The sequence below is a fragment of the Lampetra fluviatilis genome, chromosome 12 (assembly GCF_964198595.1).
Source record: "Lampetra fluviatilis chromosome 12, kcLamFluv1.1, whole genome shotgun sequence".
NCBI classification, from domain to species: Eukaryota; Metazoa; Chordata; class Hyperoartia; order Petromyzontiformes; family Petromyzontidae; genus Lampetra; species Lampetra fluviatilis.
In genome coordinates, this window is record NC_136286.1 from 13,540,593 (window position 1) to 13,561,002 (window position 20,410).

The 20,410-nt window shown below is 43.4% G+C and overlaps 1 protein-coding gene across 1 annotated transcript in view; it reads right to left on the reverse strand.

The window, feature by feature from the left end:
* The window catches only part of BTAF1 (B-TFIID TATA-box binding protein associated factor 1), a 54,270-nt gene that overhangs the window by 24,680 nt on the left and 9,180 nt on the right, over positions 1 to 20,410 (reverse strand). The window contains exons 3-15 of the mRNA XM_078861702.1: positions 17,883 to 17,997; positions 16,779 to 16,925; positions 12,910 to 13,067; positions 12,502 to 12,638; positions 11,992 to 12,109; positions 9,052 to 9,120; positions 8,124 to 8,213; positions 7,269 to 7,364; positions 6,337 to 6,513; positions 5,570 to 5,710; positions 3,130 to 3,254; positions 1,676 to 1,799; positions 228 to 332 (exon numbers count right to left, since the gene is read on the reverse strand). Of these exons, the coding sequence (XP_078717828.1) occupies positions 228 to 332; positions 1,676 to 1,799; positions 3,130 to 3,254; positions 5,570 to 5,710; positions 6,337 to 6,513; positions 7,269 to 7,364; positions 8,124 to 8,213; positions 9,052 to 9,120; positions 11,992 to 12,109; positions 12,502 to 12,638; positions 12,910 to 13,067; positions 16,779 to 16,925; positions 17,883 to 17,997 (1,602 nt within the window). The remainder of the gene's footprint in view (positions 1 to 227; positions 333 to 1,675; positions 1,800 to 3,129; positions 3,255 to 5,569; positions 5,711 to 6,336; positions 6,514 to 7,268; positions 7,365 to 8,123; positions 8,214 to 9,051; positions 9,121 to 11,991; positions 12,110 to 12,501; positions 12,639 to 12,909; positions 13,068 to 16,778; positions 16,926 to 17,882; positions 17,998 to 20,410) is intronic.

Below are 20,410 nucleotides of genomic sequence, written 5' to 3' on the forward strand. Positions count from 1 at the left end.
GGGGGTGTGACTTCACCATGGACGAATCAGCTCAATGCTGTGGGATGCGGGTGATGTCAACACGCAGATGCGCACAGGTGACGTCACCCACAAACCAGCCAGCCAAACGTTATTTAGAATATAGTACGGGCAGAGGCTTATGACAAACAGACAAAATTTAAGCAGGTGAAGGCAGATTTCTGGTGGCTGCATCAAGGAAGTTGGTGCTAGACACAAGCAGCCCCCACCTTCTGCACGAGGTAACAGATGTCCTGGCTGCTCTCCAGGATTGCGACCTGGTAGATGAAGCGCATCATGTCCTGCAGGATCGGAGTCAGCCACAGCGAGCAGCTCTGCTCACCGTAAAACACACACCAGCGCACCACAGTTTAAAAAAATTAACCCGTAAAAACAACGTTTTTCACTATAAATCCATTATATGCGTGGCATCGGTTTTATTTTATTATTCATTTCTGTTTTTTTTTAGTTAGAGTTTCATTTTTATCACATTGGTATTTTAAATGAAATATGAAAAAAAAAATTCCCTAAAAAGTGGAAAATTTTGGAATTTTTTTTCACGAAAATAAATTGTCACGCACAACGAGTCTGTGTGCAAAATGTCAGCTCGATTGGATCACGGGAAGTGGGTTAAAAAACGACCGAAAGATTTGCACGGTCGTAAGCGCGCAAGCAAGCAAGCAAGTGAACTTAATATAAAGGATTTAAAAATTACCATTCATCGACCCCAATGGACCAAACAGATCATTTTGCTTGTTGCTTCCATCCGAGGTAGCAAAGGTTTTAGGAGGAACAATTATTTTTATATGGCCAATAAAAAAGGCGACACCCATAAAAAGTATTTGTGTGATAACACTTCAAATGAATAGGTTACTACGGTAATTCTATTTTGTTGGCTATATAATGAAAATTGGTAGCACTAAAATTTTAGTCTCGGATGGTCCAGTTTGTGATGACCCATAGAAAGTACGGGTTTTGTATTCTGTAACATTTAGGATACACAAGTTATACCCGAGCAATGCACAAAAAGTTTTAATATAATAATATTATTACGTCTTACGCCTTTTTCAATGTTTATAATCTGCTCGTGGTACTTCAGTGTAATCCCATGAAGCAATTTCTTTGCTGGTGCTGACATTTGTATGAAACATGCTTATCTGTGCTTATCTTTACATAATTTATCTAAGAGATTTTAGCTTAACTTTCAATCCTTTCTCAAAGCACATTTGTTTGATAGTCTATGAATAAGTATGTTATGTTATCAACTTTCCTGTAGCCACCCACACGTTTATTTATTTTATAGTGTCACCAATACTTGAATATCTATGGAAAGAAGCAAAACTATTTCTACAACACTGTATACCTAAGTCTTAAAAAAAACCCCGTCTCATCTGGTTATAACAATCCATGCAGCATCTAAAATCACAGCTTTTTTGGGGCCTTTATCCACGTCACTACACATTACATTTTTCTGTTAAAACTGGGCATGACATTTATTAAATTACATACTGCCACTAAAAAACACAAGCAACCTAGTTACATTACTCTAATATATTACTCTAATGCCCAATCATCCCACACCGAATAGCACGAAGACATCAAGGCTTCGTTATTAAGGGGCCCCAACCCCACATAGCAGGAGAACGGTAAAGCGAGCCCCCGTGGTTGCGGCTCACACCTGGGAGTCCTGTGTGGAGAGGATGGTGTTCAGCGTCTCCAGGGCGGCCTTCCGTACCGAGCTGCTGTTGTGCCTCAGGAACGGCCACACACGCGGCACCAGCACCGTGAACGACTGCTGCATGCTGCTCGCAGCCGGCGCAGGGGCGAGGGGGTGGACGCGCGGAGGGACGGGGGCGGCACACAAACGTCAGGAAGAGCGACGCGTTCCAAGGATGGCGAAGCATCGCGTAGAACAAAACAGATCCCTTACCCGCCCTTAAATACAAGGCCTTGGTTGCTGGCGCGGGAAGTGTGGCGAGGGGAGTAGAGTGAGATGAGAGGGAAAGGTAGGCAGGGGCCGGCCCATGGGAGGATCCTGAAGATGGAAAGTGTGATCTTGAAGTGGAACTGGGGAACTGGGATTGCGTTGGGAGCCAGTAGAGAGACTTAAGTACGGAGGTGATGTGTTTGCATTTATAGATATGCATGAGAATTCTGAAAACTACAATTTGGATCGTTACAAATTGAAGGGGAGGTATTTAGTGAGGCCATAAATATTACAGTAATCGAGGTGGTATGTAAAACAGGCATGGGTGAGACACTCCATAGCAGTTTGGATAAGCAAATGATGGATGCAGGAGATGTTAAACAGATGGGAGGAGGCATGAGGTCCTGCAGAGTTGAGATCACAAGGATGTATGCGTATGTGCGAAAATACCATACAAAATCACACTATTTTCTTTTGCAATGGTGAGATCACATAATAATGTCTGGATAAATAAAGCAGTATAACTTTCACATGCCAATCATTTAACATGGCACAGGATAGTATATCAGGAGGAGCTGTTAAGGTCTGCACAGCTGCTATTTTCATAAATTCAGGACTTCGTGCCCAAGTTTTGTTTTCCAGTGCAGATGCCTAATTATATATAATTTTGATAGTGCATCCGAATAACAGCAGCATAATGCTGCAAGATCAACGTATGTATTACCATAACCCACATAAAGCAGTGTACAATAAAATAGGTACCTGCTGCTTGTAAAAGTTCACAAAGGCAAAGTATTTTTCAACTTTTAACTCTGGCTCATGGGTTGGGAAAGGCAATTACTTTGTCGTTAATGAAGGAGGCAGGTCAATATGGGGCAGCAGAACATCCGAGGCAACAACAGCCAATGCAGGTTAGTAAAGGACCCCTTATCATCTTGAAATTTACATTTAATTCGCATCCCCTGTGCTTACCAAGTACCCCTTTCTTCCCCATTACCATAAAGATAGATCCCCCGTATAGCCTTACTGTAGGGCAAGTGCTGTTAGCGAGCACCTATGAAGGCCAGAACGGTACACGAGGGGGTGGGTGGCCAGCACCACGCCCGAACGCCTTTGTCTCCCCAGTGGCGATGTTTACACACCGCACCAGGTACTCATTTCAGGCCGAGTCGACCATTACCATAGCCGCTGCTGCACACACACACCTGTTGAGTCGCACGGCAGGGTAGATGAGCAGCGAGGAAAGCAGGGTCATGATGCTATTCGTGGAGGCTGTCAGGTCGTCGAGCTCCAGTAGGGAGTCCCACAGGGTGTTCATGATCACTGGGATCTGCCAGGTACAGCGACGGTTTCCATCATGCACCAGGTACGGGTACAGGCACTCGGCATTGGCTCGACGCACAAAGCAATCTTTCTGAGTGTATTCCCACATCACTGACCCTGCTAAACAAGCGGTGAAATAACCGCGTGCAATGCAAGTGGACTGCCATCTGTACGGTGATGGATATTGAACGTCAAATAGTGCGACATACACAAGGCCTGAGGAGATGCAGGTTACGTTTTTACAGTAAATCGTATGATGCAAACCACACTTGCATCCACCAACTACATGTTATTCGTTCATACCATCTGCAACTTGACCCGGTGAATGATGCATCTCATGTGAATGAGAATCTTACAAAACAGAACAAAAAAAACATAAATTGTGTGAAAAAGAATAAGGTCACAATTATATTCTTGGTTCTTTCGGTAAAGTAACGTGGAAGGGAAAAAATAAAAAATATATAAAACACACCTGATGATGATTGCTTGTGTTGCAGTCGAAACGTCGTGAGAATTTTATTGTTTTATATATTTTATTATAATTATTTATTATTATTTTATTGTTTCCCTTCTACGTGACTTTACCGAAAGAACCAAGAATATGAATCCCTGCAGTCACGAAAGCTTTAAATAAAAAAAGGTCAAAATTGTTCAAGCGCTCTAGATGGTACTTATTTTTATTATTAACATTACACTTGTTTACCCAGGTCAGCCTCACCGAGTCTCAACTCTTTTTTTTCAGGAGGGTCCTGTCAAGTTCGTTGCAGTAGGCGGCAATGTTGCCGTGTGTAATGCCCCTGGATTAATTTGCAGAAAATTTTTCGGCAATTAAATGTTTGGCCAATATCAATTACATTGCATGTGTGTTTGCGTTTATGGGTGGAAACCAGAGAAGTGGAAGAAACCCATGCAGAACAGGGGGAGATCATACAAATTCCACCTCAAGAATCAAACCCAGGCCCTTTTTTGCTGTGCAGCACAAGTGTTATTACCGTGCCACCCCAGCTGCCCTGATGGCAGGGTGTGGTCGCATCACTGGCAATGGAAGTGATGAGCCATTGATCTTGACAATGTTATGTATGGCTGAGCGGCGCTGTGGCAAAGTGCCAAATGTGCAATGGAAGTGTTGCGAATTCAAAATCATGGCAAGGAGTCAACGTAGCCCACAAATCCCTGTGATCAATACAAAGAGAGTACCATTGTGCAAGACGACAATAGTTGTGATCTCTTGGAGCGACTGGCACTTGCTGTCATTTCTCTCGATTACCATTGGTGGGTCCCTACTGTAGTGGTGGAAATTCCATTCTCATGTCAGAGGTCAATATCGCTAATGGAAAACTATTGAGTTTACACAACACAGTACGACCACGACCGCAAAGTGATGAAAGGCTGAATCAAGACGTGACCAGGAATTGAACTCGCAACCTTACAACGGTGAGTAGAGCACTGGCCCACCAGGACAGAATTTAAAATGGACCACTATAATTAATATGAACTGTTTTTATAAATTTATATTGCGATTATTATGCTTGTTTACTCAAGAAAGCCTCATGGAGGATCAAAAATGTTTCAGGAGGGTTCTGCCACAATTTTTCAGAAGGGGGTAAAATGATTGCTATGTATAATCCCAGCTGAGCAAATGGAGGGTATTTTTTTTTGTTTGGACCATGATGCCAGCATACAATGGCCTACTCTTGTGAATGATGTCAGGGGATTTTTAATATCCACTGTGAAGCAAATGGCGTGTATTTTATGGTTAACACACCCGCAGTAACAGGGCAGCCGCTGGATTCAAAGCGTAAGCCTTTCCGACGAGCGGAGAACCAGTTATCACAAGGCCACGTCACTGCTATTTTTCTGCCTCTTCTACCAATTATATCCTAATTGCCATCATAAAGTGTAATTACAGAAGCCTCGGTGAGATGTGCACCATTCTTTGGTCAAAGGATCCCAGATGTCGCTCTGCAACTGCATTCTATACGAAAGCTATGAAACTAAAAACAAGGAAACTTATTTTATTTTAACCAGGTAAGGCCCAACAAGCTACATAGCTAAAATTATAGCTCAAGGGAGTGGCTAAATCGCATAGAAATTTTTCAGCCAAATACTCTAAACACATATTTCTAAAAGTGGGGAAAACCGGAGAACCCGGTAGAAAAATCCACACAACCACGGGGAAAACGTGCAAACTCCAAATATACAGGCGGCAGGATCGAACCCACAACCTCCTGTATACCAGGCGAGCTAGTTGACGCCTCGCGCCACTGTGGCACCCTGCACGGGATGAAGCCACTAGCGCGCAGAGCTGTGCGCAAGACGAACCTTCTCCGGGTGGAGCTGGACGAGGCTCTCCACCACCGGCACCAGGGCGGCGGCAGCGACGGCGCGCACGTCGTCGTCCATGTCCTGCAGGCCCTCGATGACGACGGGCAGCGTGCGCGGCAGCAGCGCCTCGATCAGGTCCTAGGGTGGGAGGGGAGGGTGAAGAGGGGAGGGTGGAGAGGGGAGGGTGAAGAGGGGAGGGTGAAGAGGGGAGGGTGAAGAGGGGAGGGTGAGGAGGAAGCGAGCCGGAGGCAGTTCCGCGATTTCTGCCCAAAAAAATGCACTCGAGAAAAGCTGGCTTGCAAACAAATGCCATTTTTCTTCTTTTATTTTTTTGTGATACTAACTCTTTGTAATCTTCCTCTATTATCATTGATCTACGAGACAAGTCCATGTGTGCACAAATCACACATTTCACACCGTACTCAGATGAGTACATTGGAATTCAATCAGCAAGATGAAGCCTTAAATGTCGTGCTTCCATGTTCAAATGGTTGTGGGGTAAAGCTCCTCTGCACTCGCATCCCAGAACCATCGGTGTACATTCCTCTTTCCAATGGCAACCACTCTTGTCTTCTTGCAATATGGTAATCATTGTATTGCGATGTGTAAGTATCGCCACTGTGGAGACAAAGGCGGCCGGGGATGTGTTGGCCAGCCACCCCCTCGTGCTGTGCTGGCCTTCATAGGTGCTCTCCAACAGCACTTTCCCCAACAGTCTGTTCAGGCTATATGGGGGATCTTTGTCTTTGTGCGCGTGCAGTCACCTGGCGCACTGCAAGGGTGTACTTGAGGCCCAGCAGCCCGCCATGCCGCACCTCCCACTGCTCTTGGCCCAGCAGCTGGAGCAGCACGCGCGTGGTCCCGAGCACGCCCTCGGCTCGCATGTGCCTCAGCACCACGCCCAGTGTCTGCGCGCACGTCTCCCGCACGGGCGCCACCACCTGACGGCAGCAGCAATGGTTACAGGGGGTGGGAATAGACACGATGAGCCATCGACAATTCTACACACGGCTGTGGCATAGTGACAAAATGCCAAACTTATAACTGACGAGTTGTGAATTCATAATCATGGTCAAAAACCAACGGAGCACACCATTGCCTGTGATCAATACAATGAGCACCATATTGCAAGAAGACAAGTGGGTGTCTCTCAAAGAGAATGGCACCTGCGAGTGGGAAGAGGAATTTACACCAATGATTTTGGGATGCTAGTACAGAGGAGCGTCACACCACACTCATATGAACATGAAAGCAATTTCAATGTAAGGCTTCATCTTACTGATCAAATTCCAATATAAACAGACGTGGCCTCCGAGGATATGTGGGGTTGAACATTTTCCAGTTCTACTACAATTCATGCCTCCATACTGTAAAATGTGTTTCGCAATCTCTATCAATCTAAAGTGCTTTGCATTTTATCATGTGCAGATAAAAGAGGTGCCAGATATTTAATTAGTCTAACCAGAAACATAATAGCATAGTGGACTGGCATTGCACTAAATGCAAAAGCTACAATGCCTCAATAACTGCTCGTCAAAGCAAATCACTTGTGCTGAGAAAGGAGATAATCCAAATGGGTAGGAGGAATTTCTCCAGAGATACGAGGGACTGCACTGAAATAGAAGGGATTCCATTTGCAAAGCGGGGATTTCCCTGCAGTGTCTGGAGCCGCAATGTAAGAGAGTGGAGGCCACACCTCGTCAGACACAAAGTCTCCGAAGCGGTCGAGGGCGAACACGCACAGCAGACGGATAGAGAGGTCCTCCAGCCACTGCTGATGCTGCTCCTCTATCTGTGGACACACACACCAAGGCTCATTCGACATACAGCATTTGGGGCTACAAGCAGAATAACACCTTCCGTTTTCACAGCAGAATTCCAGTTTGAGCTTTAGACTTGCAGGCTAACCCCTGAGCAATGGTAGGAATGGCACAAAATCATGATTCAACAAAATAGAAAACCATCGTGTAGATTTCGATTTAAAGCATTCGTGACTGCAGGAATTCATATTCTTGGATCTTTCGGTAAAGTGACGTAGGAGTAAAATAATGAAATGTTTTTTTTTTATTATAATACATTTATTATTTTTTTCCCTTCATCGTGTAGATCTTTCAGTGATATACACGTGTGTTTTCTCTGCATACTCCAGTTTCCTCAGACATGTACAACACTTCTTAAAACAATATTCAAAGTTTGACAAAAATATCTCGTGAGTTAGGCCTTCTCAGATGAATAAATAATATGATTACAATTAACATTATGTACTTTGACACTCAAATAAGAATCGAGCACACTGCAGTTGCCGTCTTCATTCCGTGCACGGTGCAAATGAAGATCAGCGGCGTTTGGCCAGCCATCAGATAAAGTCCGTCACCGCATCGTGCGCATGTTCAGATGCCCTTCTACTTTTAAATCGAGACTGAAAACTCAATTCTTTTAGAACAAATGTTCGTGTGTATTTTTGCTGCCCATCCCCCGCACCTCCGATTAGCGCGGTTGGCTACGTACGGTGTGAACGATCAACATACGTACAATAGAGAGAGTGGCTCACCTCCTCCAGCGTGGCATCTGCCGGTTTCCCCCCGCTTGGCCCGTGTGCCTTCAATACCTCGCGGAGGCCCGTCGCCGCACCGTGCCGCACCTGGCGTAGGCACACGTGCTCATCGATAACGGTGTGCTCCACGCATTCATCATCTTAAGCACACCACAGGACTTCCCACCTTCCAAAAAAAGCAACTCGCACACTCGTACACACTTGCCGGTTACATTAGAAGGAGCAGCCCTACCCGTATCGTAGCCAGAACGAGCAGTTTGCAAACCAATACACTCCAAGATGCATACCGGCATTAGTCGACAGTCTCTTACAAAACCGATGTGTACGTGGTTGAACCCAAAGTGTGAGCTTTGAGCATGCCGAAGCTAGGATGTAATAATAGCTGTGGTTTAGCTCAACTTCTGCTAAAGTAAACAAAAAGCACATCACAACTATCTTGCGAGAGCAACTGGAGTAATCCTAAGCTACCGGCGAGTTGGAAATAAAATGCTTGGTCGATACTTGAGAGGTTAAGCCACAAGAGAGTGTAATGTTAGTGTGCAGGACTTGGCAATGTTCAATTCAGGAACATTTGAGATCTTTGCTATGGTCTAAGCCAGGGGTCGGCAACCTACGGCTCCGGAGCCGCATGCGGCTCTTTACGGGCTGCTTCTTGACGATATGTACGTATGTACAGTATATGTACATAGATGCATTGCGGCTCTTGAAATACTGAATTTTGTACCGAATTGGAAAGAAATGGCTCTTCTTGTTATTTTGGTTGCCGACCCCTGGTCTAAGCAAATCACAGCTGACATCTTTTGATGGCTGTGGAAATTACAAGTACATGGGAAGGATAGAAGACTTTATTTTAAACGGCCTGTAGAAGAGAAGTTAAAAATCCTCATCCAAAATATCAGAACCGAAGAAGTGAAAATAAACGTACCTCCCATGAAGGGCTGAAAAGGTCATTGCATAGCTCTTCACAAAAACTTTCAAATGGCCATTCGTTCATCTGCAAATAAAAGTGAATTGCACCACACATTCAGATTAATAAAATCAAATGCTCTCGTTTTACAAAAAATGGCAGCTTACTGCGTTACAGAGCACACGAATGTATGGAGTAACAATGTGGATGAGTAAAACAGCAAATAACTGCAATTAAATTGCATATATATGAACAAAAACATCCAAAACACACGGCTATAATGAGTAAGCTGAGAGATGTATGCTGCCCACACCCATCACTAAAACCACATCGCTAAAATTCTGAGATCCCTCCACTGGCTCGCAAACCAATCCCAAATCAATTTTAAAATCGGACTCCACATCTTGAAGATCCACTATGGACTCCCCTTGCCCATCTCTCCCCTTTCATCATTATTGCCCCCTCTCCCCACTCAAGCAACCAAGGCTCTCTGTCAAAGCCTGCAGTCAAAACTTTGTTTAGAGGGAGGACGCTCATCCTCCCCTGCTGCCCGTATGGTCTGGGAGTCACATTCCCCAGCCATTTGTGTTGTCAACTCCCTGCCAAGTCCACACCCAAGACCTTCCCTTTTCCAACCCTCTCCCTAAAAGCAACTGCCTCTCTCTATAGAATATTCCCACTGTTTCTGCACACCATATTTAGATATTTATATGCTGTATAAATAAAAATTGCATTGTATAAAGCAATGCCTTGGTTAAACAAATGAAATAAAAACTCCCTAAATACAAAACTCGGCAAGAACAAGGTCGAATTAATCAGCTAACCATGGGGCCACAACTACTACTGTCCTGGCGACCAATGAGGTGTACATATGCACATATGCATTTTGAAAGCGATTAAAGCATTCATGAATCCTAATGAAAAAATAAAACGAATTTGTAATAATGAAAACAATTACCGCCCAACAAAAATCGAATTAGAATAATGTGCAGACAGAAATTAATTTCTAATCCTGCATAATGAAGAACGTCAATGCCTTTATCCAACATGTGTTTGTGTCTGCTAAAACGTTGAGTGTCTTATACAATATACATACTCTGCAAGGCAATAAACTGTGAAGCACCCGAGCAGACATCACCGTTACTACCATTCCTGAGGGTCTCTTCCGAGTTTTGGTTGCCAAGGAATAATATAAATGAATAAAACAATCGTTTTGAAGAATTCCACCAAGGTTATTTAGTCTTCCTTTCATTTGTTTAAATCATTAGCAGCTCTGATAACACTTGTTCCCAGCTGCTAACGAGCACAAGTCAGTATCATCAGGTTCACGTGCAAAGGTTGTTGGTAATGTAATTTGAACAAGTTGGTTGCCATTCGACAGTAAACCCTCGACATGTACGTTGCAACCTCCGTGGGGGTCTCCCACCACGTGTGAAGCAATTTATAGAGTTGGATATACAAGTCCTGACCGCAACCAAACTTCACCTGCAACCTTCACATGAGCACACTGTTATGATAACCTTTACCAAACTCCTATTCGTGACACTGGAGTGTCACCGCTGCAAAAAAATACCCCAAAGGGAAAAAGGGCGATAACCCTCAGCTTCCGAGATCTGCAGCAGCAACAACAACACGTGCACTGGCACTGCAACATCAACGTAGCTTGTTGCTTTTAAAACAAAATCATGTCCTTGCCACAGACACTTCATTTTAATTATACATGCATTAAAAATATATTTATTTAGTGCAGCTTAGCTGAAAATTACATTCATTAAGATTAACAGGTTTTAACCAATTCATTAATGCTAATTATTGTTCAGGGAGGAAAGTGAATTACCATTAGAAAACGAACAAGTCTTCAATATGCAAAAGCCAGTTTGTAATCTAAAACCAACAGAGGGAAATGAATTGGTCTATCGTTTTTAAGTTAGTTGCTATATTGGAAATAATTAACAGAATGCCATTAAATGCTACACATGCAAAATGGATAATGCAAAGTCACTTCACTTGGCGATGACATCAGTTTTACAATTGAGTAAAGATGTATCCCATTATAATGATAAGAATTGGACAATCACAGTGACTGGAATGTTTCAGGAGCATGGAGAATGCACTTAGAAAAGTGGTTGAGTAACCAGCATCTGGCAAACAAAAAGCATGGCTCACGAAGAATGGCTTTAAACTGCCGCATTGTTGTGGTGAGGTCTATCCATTACGAAATATAGCAGGGCTCTGTGGCAGAGGCACATTGCCAATGGGGGCAAGTGTTTGCAATCATGAATATTTCAAAAGCCAAGAGTCTCAAGTAAAAACATGACATCACCAAAATCCCGTGTTCTCTGTTTGCAAAGCGAATACAAGTCACTGTACTTAAACAATTACCTGCCGCTGCTCATCCCTGGCTAACATTACATGCCCCATTCATTTGCATAAAACAAGAGTATTTTTATTTCCTATCATGAAATCAACATGTACATGCTGCCAAGATCGGCCTTTCACAGTCAAAGACACAAGCCAGAGTTAATATTTCTCCATGACAGCTCTGCCTGTCCTTGTTGCGATACATTTATGGAACCCAAAGATCAGCAGAGCTCTCAGACTTGGTTCTACATTCGTCCTTGATCAGCAGCCATCATTATAATAATGCTACTTTCATTTTATATAGCGTCCTTCATGTTAACAGCATCCCATAACGCTCTATAAACAAGTATAAACAATAAAGACTGCTGTTGAGCCTCAATGTCCTTCCCCTAATGGCTACTACGAGATAAATGTTGTTTGGACAGCCTCTAAAGCTTCTAAATGAAAATACAAATTCCGGAGCGAGTTCAGAGATATTTTTCACACCCCATCGCATGCAATACGAATGACATCACTGTTGCGATCCATCAAGATCCTGCCTGTGGCAGAGAGAGTTTATAATGTCTCTTTATGGCCACTACGGGGTTGTCATGGTACCTCTTCAAAGAGACAGCTGTTTTCGGGTAGGGTTTCCAGCAGGACTTTGTCCTCAACAATGGGTACCTCCACCGCCACTTTTCGCTTCTTCTCATCTGGCTCTCCATCAACAGTGTCACTGCACAGAGAGAATTTCCTCATTAAAAGCAAAGCATGGGCAGAGATTCCAACTGCTTGATTTGCGCACACCCGCATAGCAAAAAGCACAAGCATAATCCAACTTTGGAAATAAACATGTACGATTAAACACAGTAACAGTCAAACTAAAAGAGATAAAAAACTACTTAAAAAACCCCAAAATATAAAGTTTAAGACCATCTGCTTCAGACAATCGCCTGATGATAAAAGCCCATAAGCAAAAGCATCAACCGCATTCTCTTCCCACCACTAACACGTCCGCACTCCCCTGAGAATCAATGGGGTACGCAGAGCTGTCAATCAGCGAGACTTTTTTTCCTCCTACAGCTGCACGAGGCAGAGGAGCTAACGTTGTTGGGCGAGCCGTCTCACCTGGTCGTGGCGACGTCCGTGTTTTCTCTCGACCTTTGCTTGGCATGCAGCTTGGCCATGCGCTTAGCCTTGTTCTTCTGCCGATTGCTCATGCCGTGCGCAAACTCAGACTCCATGATCTCCACGGCATTGAAGGGCTGCGAGTTTCAAACGGCAATAACGCTTACATGACAAAACTAGGCTGCCTCCGATCGAGCCCGGGCAGAAAGCAGATGACACCTGCACCTTCCCTCCCAGAGCAATATTCATTATTCCATGACTGCAATTTAACAACTTGAACCCTTCGTACGAGAAAAGGCACAAACAAGCTACATGTAAAAAATTCTTGCCAACAATAATCAACAACAATTTATTGCCAAACGACTAATATTTTTTTCCAGGGATGGCACGTGCCCTTAAGCTGCGTACTTGGGGCTTGGTGTGGTTGGCGCTGGACGAGGAGGCGTTGAGGTCATCGTCGTCAAACAGCTCGTGCGTGTTCATGCCCAGCGCCGAGCCGACGTCCAGGCCAAGCTTTTTCTGCAGCAGCTTCCTCTGCCGTGCAATTCGCTCCTTGGGGTCCACATCTGAACAGGGGCGCACGGTCCGACCCCCAGCCAGTGAGACCAGAGCATGTGGAAGCACATCGTAAGATTCTGGCATAGTGTAGCTACCACAGCCAAGCATTGACCTTTACCGTGCGAGACACCACATGTTTATCGAGTTACCCATTCGTACCTTGTAGGCGGTCTAAATCATTGCACTGCTCTTATCAATTGGGATCTAATTACCCATTTGGGGTCACTTTGGGGTTCCCCGACTGCTTGTATAATTGTTTAGGTCTCCAAACAACACAGCCCCGTGGGGTTCAAGTAGGTAAGGTGGATGTGCGTCAAATCTGCACACCACCCCTACACATGACTGCTGAGTCAACCAGAAACAGTTACAAATGTGTTGCATTGAATATGTAATTATGATTTTTAAAACAGTAATTCTTCATAAGCTCAGTAATGGTTTAAGTGGCTCAAAGGGTTTAGTCAAAACCACGTTGACAACCACTCACCTAGAGCTAAAAGTATAGAGCAGTGCAATGTTGGCAGTGGTCCTATGTAACCCACCTCTTAAGCCTTGCCTTGTGATACAGAATGAACACTTCACTCCATACAATACCACAATGAAACAACCATCAATAAATTATGGCTGCACTTTTGAAGACTCTGCGCACCACTCTCTACAGCGTTCAGTAATTTAAGCTTAATAATTTAATGTGTCCGCGAGATATGGCTTCATGAGAAGCGAGTTGTATGCTGCTCAATATAGCTGTACGGGCAAGTCCTCGTTTAAAAAACACGTTTTTCACACAACGCGTTTTCGCCATAACACAATTCTACTCTTTGGAAACATATTCTTAGGTTTTTTCGGTAAAGTCACGTAGGTAAAAACATTAAAATTAATAAAAGTAAAATAAAATAAAAATCACGACGTTTCGGAGTAAAGTTTACTTGATACAGCTGTCGTGGCTGTGACGGTTCCACCTGAAGACGGAAGCTTGTGTTGCCTCCGAAACGTCGTGGTTTTTATTTTATTTTACTTTTATTAATTTTAATGTTTTTACCTACGTGACTTTACCGAAACAACCTAAGAATATGAATCCTTGCAGTCACGAAAGCTTCAAATCTAGAATCTTTGGAAACACTTTTACTGCACAACGCAGACCGCTATCAACGCAGTTTCTGAGTGGTTCATGATGAACTACTTTGAGCTTTGTGCCAGAGCGGTGCAGTGATACAGTTTTCTCTCATCTCAGCTTTTAGGTCGCACCATTGGATGACTGCAGGCTGAGTTCACAGTGCAAACGTGATTCAATACAGCAATTCCTCGCCTTACACATGTTTGCCTAACGAGGCACTTTTCAGCATGTACCGTGTTAAACAAGGAATTACTAAACTGAACGTCAAATTTTGAAAAATAGCATTTTAACTTAAACCGATATTTATTTGCATGAGCATGGCTGCATGGCTACATGCCTACATAAAACGATTTATCTGAATGAACAACACAATTAAGCAATATTAACAACACAATTAAGCAAATTAAACACTACACTCTACCATCAATTTGCAAAGCACATAGCTCAAAGATTACAAAATAATTATACGAATTTCTTATAACACTCGAAATTTATCTGGCAAATGATAATTGTTGCACAAAGAACAGGTTATATGAACACATTGTGAAGACACCCCACGCACTCCACAAATAGCAGAGGTGTCAAGCAGAAGCATTTGGCAGAAACTGCTGGCCTTTAAAAATAAAATAAAATTCCACACAGAATTTCTAACAGTCACAATGACAATACCATTATTGAACGCAATTGAAAACACCACCTTTAAAATGTTTTCTCCTCACAAAATGGATTTTTTTTCTCCCCCAAAGGTGACAAACACCTTGTGGCACGACACCTCAAAGCAGTCCGTCTACAGTTAGGTCACCAAGCATGAGGGATCACTAACAATGGGCCCCATTGGACATTTAAAGCCCTCAATTATGAATTAACAAAAGTGTGACTGCACATGGACATTTTGCACTTAAAGGGCAAATAATTGCACAGTAATCCTAAAAAAAAGAAATTCTACCTCAATAGTCTCCCACCCAAGGGAAAATCGACCGGTTTATTTCATAACGAGCTTCCACGGCACACAACATTCGATATTTGCATCGCCACTGGGCGGCATTTTGCCCGAAGCCTCAGCCGAGTGTACATGAATTCACCAAACGTCAGGCTGTTGCTACTCATGTGTGAGAGTGTGTGTGAGTATTCCATAAATAGGAGAGGTCAAATATCAGGTAAATTAAAATAGATCTGGAGCAAATTGTAAGCCAATGTATGAATATACCTTATTCCATTTTCATGACCGGAATGAATGTTGGTGAATTCAAAGAGAGGCAATTATAAGCACAATACATTCTCTGAACACTCAAACACACAAAGCAACGGTTTCTTCCAGAGCCAGTTGTAGGTGTGAGTAATGATGATAGCAGTACTGAACCGTGATGGGACAGATGTGGTGTTTGGAGGCCTTCTAGTAGTGAATACAAGCAGCAATTCCTCAATGTATTTGCAATTCATAGGATGATTTCACTACACTTTGCACATGCTCAATATAACATGGTAAGGCAAGCACAAGGCCCTAAATTCTTTACAATCTGGTCTCATGCTTCGAATGTAAAAAAAAAAAAATCACAATTTGACGATTGTAGGGTTCCAATCCCAGTCAGGAATATGCACTTGGCAACCTTCTGGAGCCAACAAAATGGAGTTAGTACATTGTGGAACGGCAATATTCTTGATTCCATGGAGATAATGACCCCGTCATGAGAATGCGGAATTTACACCAATCGCAAATGGTTGTTTATTTGCACAAGACGACATTTTTGCTTTCTCAGCTCACCAGGGTGAAGCTCATATAACCTCTGCAAAGTCCTTGACAAGTGTGCCACGTGGCTCACGGAGCTAATAATGTTTCAGCGGACCGAGCCAGCAATGGCAAGATTCTGGGTTTGAATTTGAATCCATGTTTTGGCTACCCATGATTAACTGTATTAGACAGTATCATGGGTCAACATGGGCTCAAGCCCAGTCACCAAAGACTACACATTAAAAGCATGACATTACATGTGGTTTTCCACATGAATGAAAAAGTATTGTGGTCTTCTTGATATGCGATGCTCTTTGAAGAGGAATGCCCACGGTGTTAACAGACACCTACTGAAACCACTTCATTAGAAGTTATGATCAGAGTTCTGAAAATTTCTCCGAGGGCTTTTTTCTGGGAAGATGATGTTACACCGCTCACCGACTTTAAAAAACCAAAAATTCTTCATCTCATGACACCAAAAGAATAATCAGAAAATAATTTGGAAGCAAAAAAAAGTGCACAGAGAAGCATGCAGAGATACATTATTGGAATGACACCGAGATAGAAAAAGAAACAATGATCCAGGAACAAACACAAATCAGAGCTATGTTATTTACAAATTAGAAAAGTAAATGGACAAATGCAGGACACATCGCAAAAGAAGAGAACGTATCTAAGAGTGGAACCACCACACAAAATAAAGCTAAAAAAACAGTTAATGTCAAGAATGATGATCGCAGTACTGGACTGTGATGGACAGCTGTGGTGTTGGGAGGCCTTCATCTAGTAGTGGATCGACCACTTGGCTTATGATGCCACAAACGAAAATGGATTTCTTTACCGGGCCTATGCCAAATGGCCGAATGTGTGTCTCATTACCAGATTTGTCGTCTTGAACGTCAAACTCTGCCCCTGTGGAGCCGAGCAGGGATGCGCCGTGCTTGAGCAACCGTGCGATGTCGAACCTGCGGAACGCCAGTCGGTCGTCATCCTGGCTGTCGGGGCTCTGCCGCCCCTGCTCCCCCTCTACAAATGCACAAGGCGCACACAGCACGAAGATTACGTCTCATCAGCAGCATGATGAGACAATCGCCATGCCAATTATAACTTTGTACACAATCGGAGAATGTTCACCAAAGCTTTGGTGCATTTTCACAACACTTTATCAACAGACATGTTCTGGCATTAAGACAAATACTTTGTTCAACTAATTATGACATTTTGTCTAACATACACCCACGCTCTCAGACACCAGGATCAGACAGGAATCTCAGGCCCGATGCCCCACTTTGAATCAAAAGAGAGGCAGCAGAATTACAACCCCACGTATGGTTTCTTACTCTACTGAGCAGCAGAATGATTTTAAAGACACCTTATCTAGTAAGCCACCCTTGGACTGTGCTTCATTGAGCTTTGGTGGAACCAACAGTAACTAGTTCAACGCAAAAAAAACTATCAATGAGATACGCTCATTGCCTCGTACATCACTCCAATGCCGACATGGATTATTACATTTGAGCCAATTGGTGCTAAATTATTGCACATGTTGGAAAAGCCCAGGACACAGCCATGCGCATTCCTTAAACCTCTTATTGGCCACTCTGAACGTCATCCAGCACCAAATGAATGATTCTGAATGTAGCCTGGCAGCTTATTCCAATAAAACCAACTTGAGGCACATTTTGATGTACAATAAAAGAAAGCATGCAAATTATTCATTTGGAATAAACGTAGTAACCATCACCGCCTACTGAAAAAGCTTTGCAGAACCCTCCAGGGGTGTATGGATTGAGCAGAGGGTAAACCCTTGCAGCACTATTTGCAGAACAGGAGTGGGGATTGGGAGCCCGTGTGCTGGACTGGGCCTCCAGGTTGTTTCCAAGACAAGCAAAACCAGATTCTGAGTGTTCATAGAAATGAGTCCGTAGAGATGGTATGCGTAGGTCATCTGGGTCAATGCGACAGCACCCTCATTTTCCTTACCCAACTTGGACTTCGGAAGGGGATTCCACTCCGGCACATTTCTGGCGATCGCCTCCACCGCCTGGCCTGCAGCGATGCGCGTGTCCCAGTTGGGGCTCCTCAAGTAAGTTATCACCTGCAGCAACACGCGAGCAATGCAATAATACATGGAGTGTGTGCCACAACGCATGACTAGCCCATCCTGCGATCTCAAACCAGACAAGTGGAAATGGGTTTCTTCTTGCAGGAGTGAAGGCAGCCAAGTGACAACCATTTTAAGCAGTAACCTGGCCAGAGATTAGATATCAGTTCCATCAGCATCAACAATTGCTGTAAACATTGCTGTTTTAGATCTAAAAGTTCAGATACAATTTTTTCCCCATATTTGTTTGTGTGTATGCTTACATTTTATTATCCGGCACGTTCCTGCGGTTAGTGCTGACTAACGAAATATCGCAAATTGTATTCAGTAAATGAAACGTCGCCCTGATCAAATGAGCAGCAATTATCTTCAATGCTAGTCCAAAGCAAATTATGGAAATTCCACGATCCAATAACCGAAGCCAGTCGATCCCTACAATTACCAGTCAACTTTCCCAATGCAGTATCTATTTTATCAGACTAGCAGGATGGGCTGCGCAAACCACCGGCTAGGGTTTGAACTCACCCCCTTCTTTGATTGAGAGTGAAGTGCTATAACCGCAGCACCACGTGGACCAGAAAACATACATTTTTCGACCATACAAGTATAAAATTCAATGACGAATATCTCATCCAATAAGCAAGCAGTGTAAAAGAGCAAACAGGCAGCTGTGGAAACCAAATGGGACAGTGCTCAAGCTGAGCGTCAGCAACCAACCCATGGAGCAACAGGGCATGTATACTGTCCTGCACGTGTGGGGATGTGGTTGGCACGAGCATTTGCAGTTCCACTCTGGCAAAGCGCCCAAACTTTTGTGAACTGGACTCCACTATTGCATTATATAAATTCGTTCGATAAATAAGAACGAATTTTGGGGGTTGGTGGTTGGTATAGCACCATCGTCTGCACTCAGCCCTGTAAGGCTAGAGACCAGTTAGTAAAAAATAGAAAGTAGTTTGGCATATCTGTGAGAATATACAAGTACTGTTATTAACTTATGCATAATACTGTCACAGCATACTCCATTTTCCTATCCACATTAAAAGTATATCTCCAAAACATGGCCAGACATGAAAAACATTAATTCTGGTTTCCGTGACGCTTTCGACACTGTTGTATCATTGCATTAAATAAATAAAAAAAATGCAAATTCACGTCTCTTATTGCTTATGGCATAAAAATGAGCACAATGCAAAATGCTTTACCCTTTCTGGTATAAGGATCCCATATATATACACACACAACTTAAACATCTATATCCAAATTATAAAACCACACCACGACTTCAGGTGCCTGTCAACACTTTCAATGAGATGACTATACACAACTCACTTGGATCGTGGCATGTTACATTTGACCACCTCCCAATAAGTGAAAATCATCCAACATGCACATCCCTTCATTCATTCTGCCAACGTCACAAATGCAAGGAAGTATGCCATATGCCTGGACAAAAAGTCTCCATTTGAGCCCGAATTATCAATTTCACTGCAAACACATGCATGTGTGGGGAATGGCATGTGTTTTTGTCCCATGTGCTTGTAAAATTAAACAATGCCTGCCACTCTCAAACAGATTTACACTCCACAGAGCAGGTCTAATCTCCCTTGCAGATGGTACCAAGTACACTCTTGCAGACATCACTCAAATCCAAATATGGGCAAAACCTCAGCCTCTTACTTAAAGCATGTGTTTAAAACAGTGCAGTGCAGTTAAACAGCGACGAGGATATCAACGCAGAACAGAAATGTGTCTTCACCAGAAACTTTCAGTCTTTAATATATATCTCCCGTGATCATACATGTGTAGTGTTATAGGTCTCTTCTTCCTTCTCCCCGAGGTTTGTGTGTGTGAGTGTGTGCGGGTGTGTGCGCGTGTGTGCGCGTGTGTGCGCGTGTGTGCGCGTGTGTGCGCGTGTGTGCGCGTGTGTGCGCGCGCGGGTGGCATTCAGCACACACACACACTCAGTTGGAGTGAGAGGTAGTCTCAGGTGGCACCGTCCTTCTCTCTTTTATTAAATCCTTCATATTAAGTTCACTTGCTTGCTTAGGACCGTGCAAATCTTTCGGTCGTTTTTTAACCCACTTCCCGTGATCCAATCGAGCTGACATTTTCCACACAGACTCGTTGTGCGTGACAATTAATGTTCGTGAAAATTTTTTTCCAAAATTTTACACTTTTTAGGACAAAAATATTATATTTAATTACCAATTGCTTAATGGTGCAATGCAATCATCTGACCCATAGGTGGCAGCCATCTCAAGCCAGAGGACGAGATGACTCTAGCCGCCACGCATATAAAGGATTTATAGTGAAAAACTTTGTTTTTACGGGTTATACTTATTATCTCTCGTGTTCACGCCACCATCTCCGGCCCCCTTTCTCTCCCACCACCACGCTGCCGTAC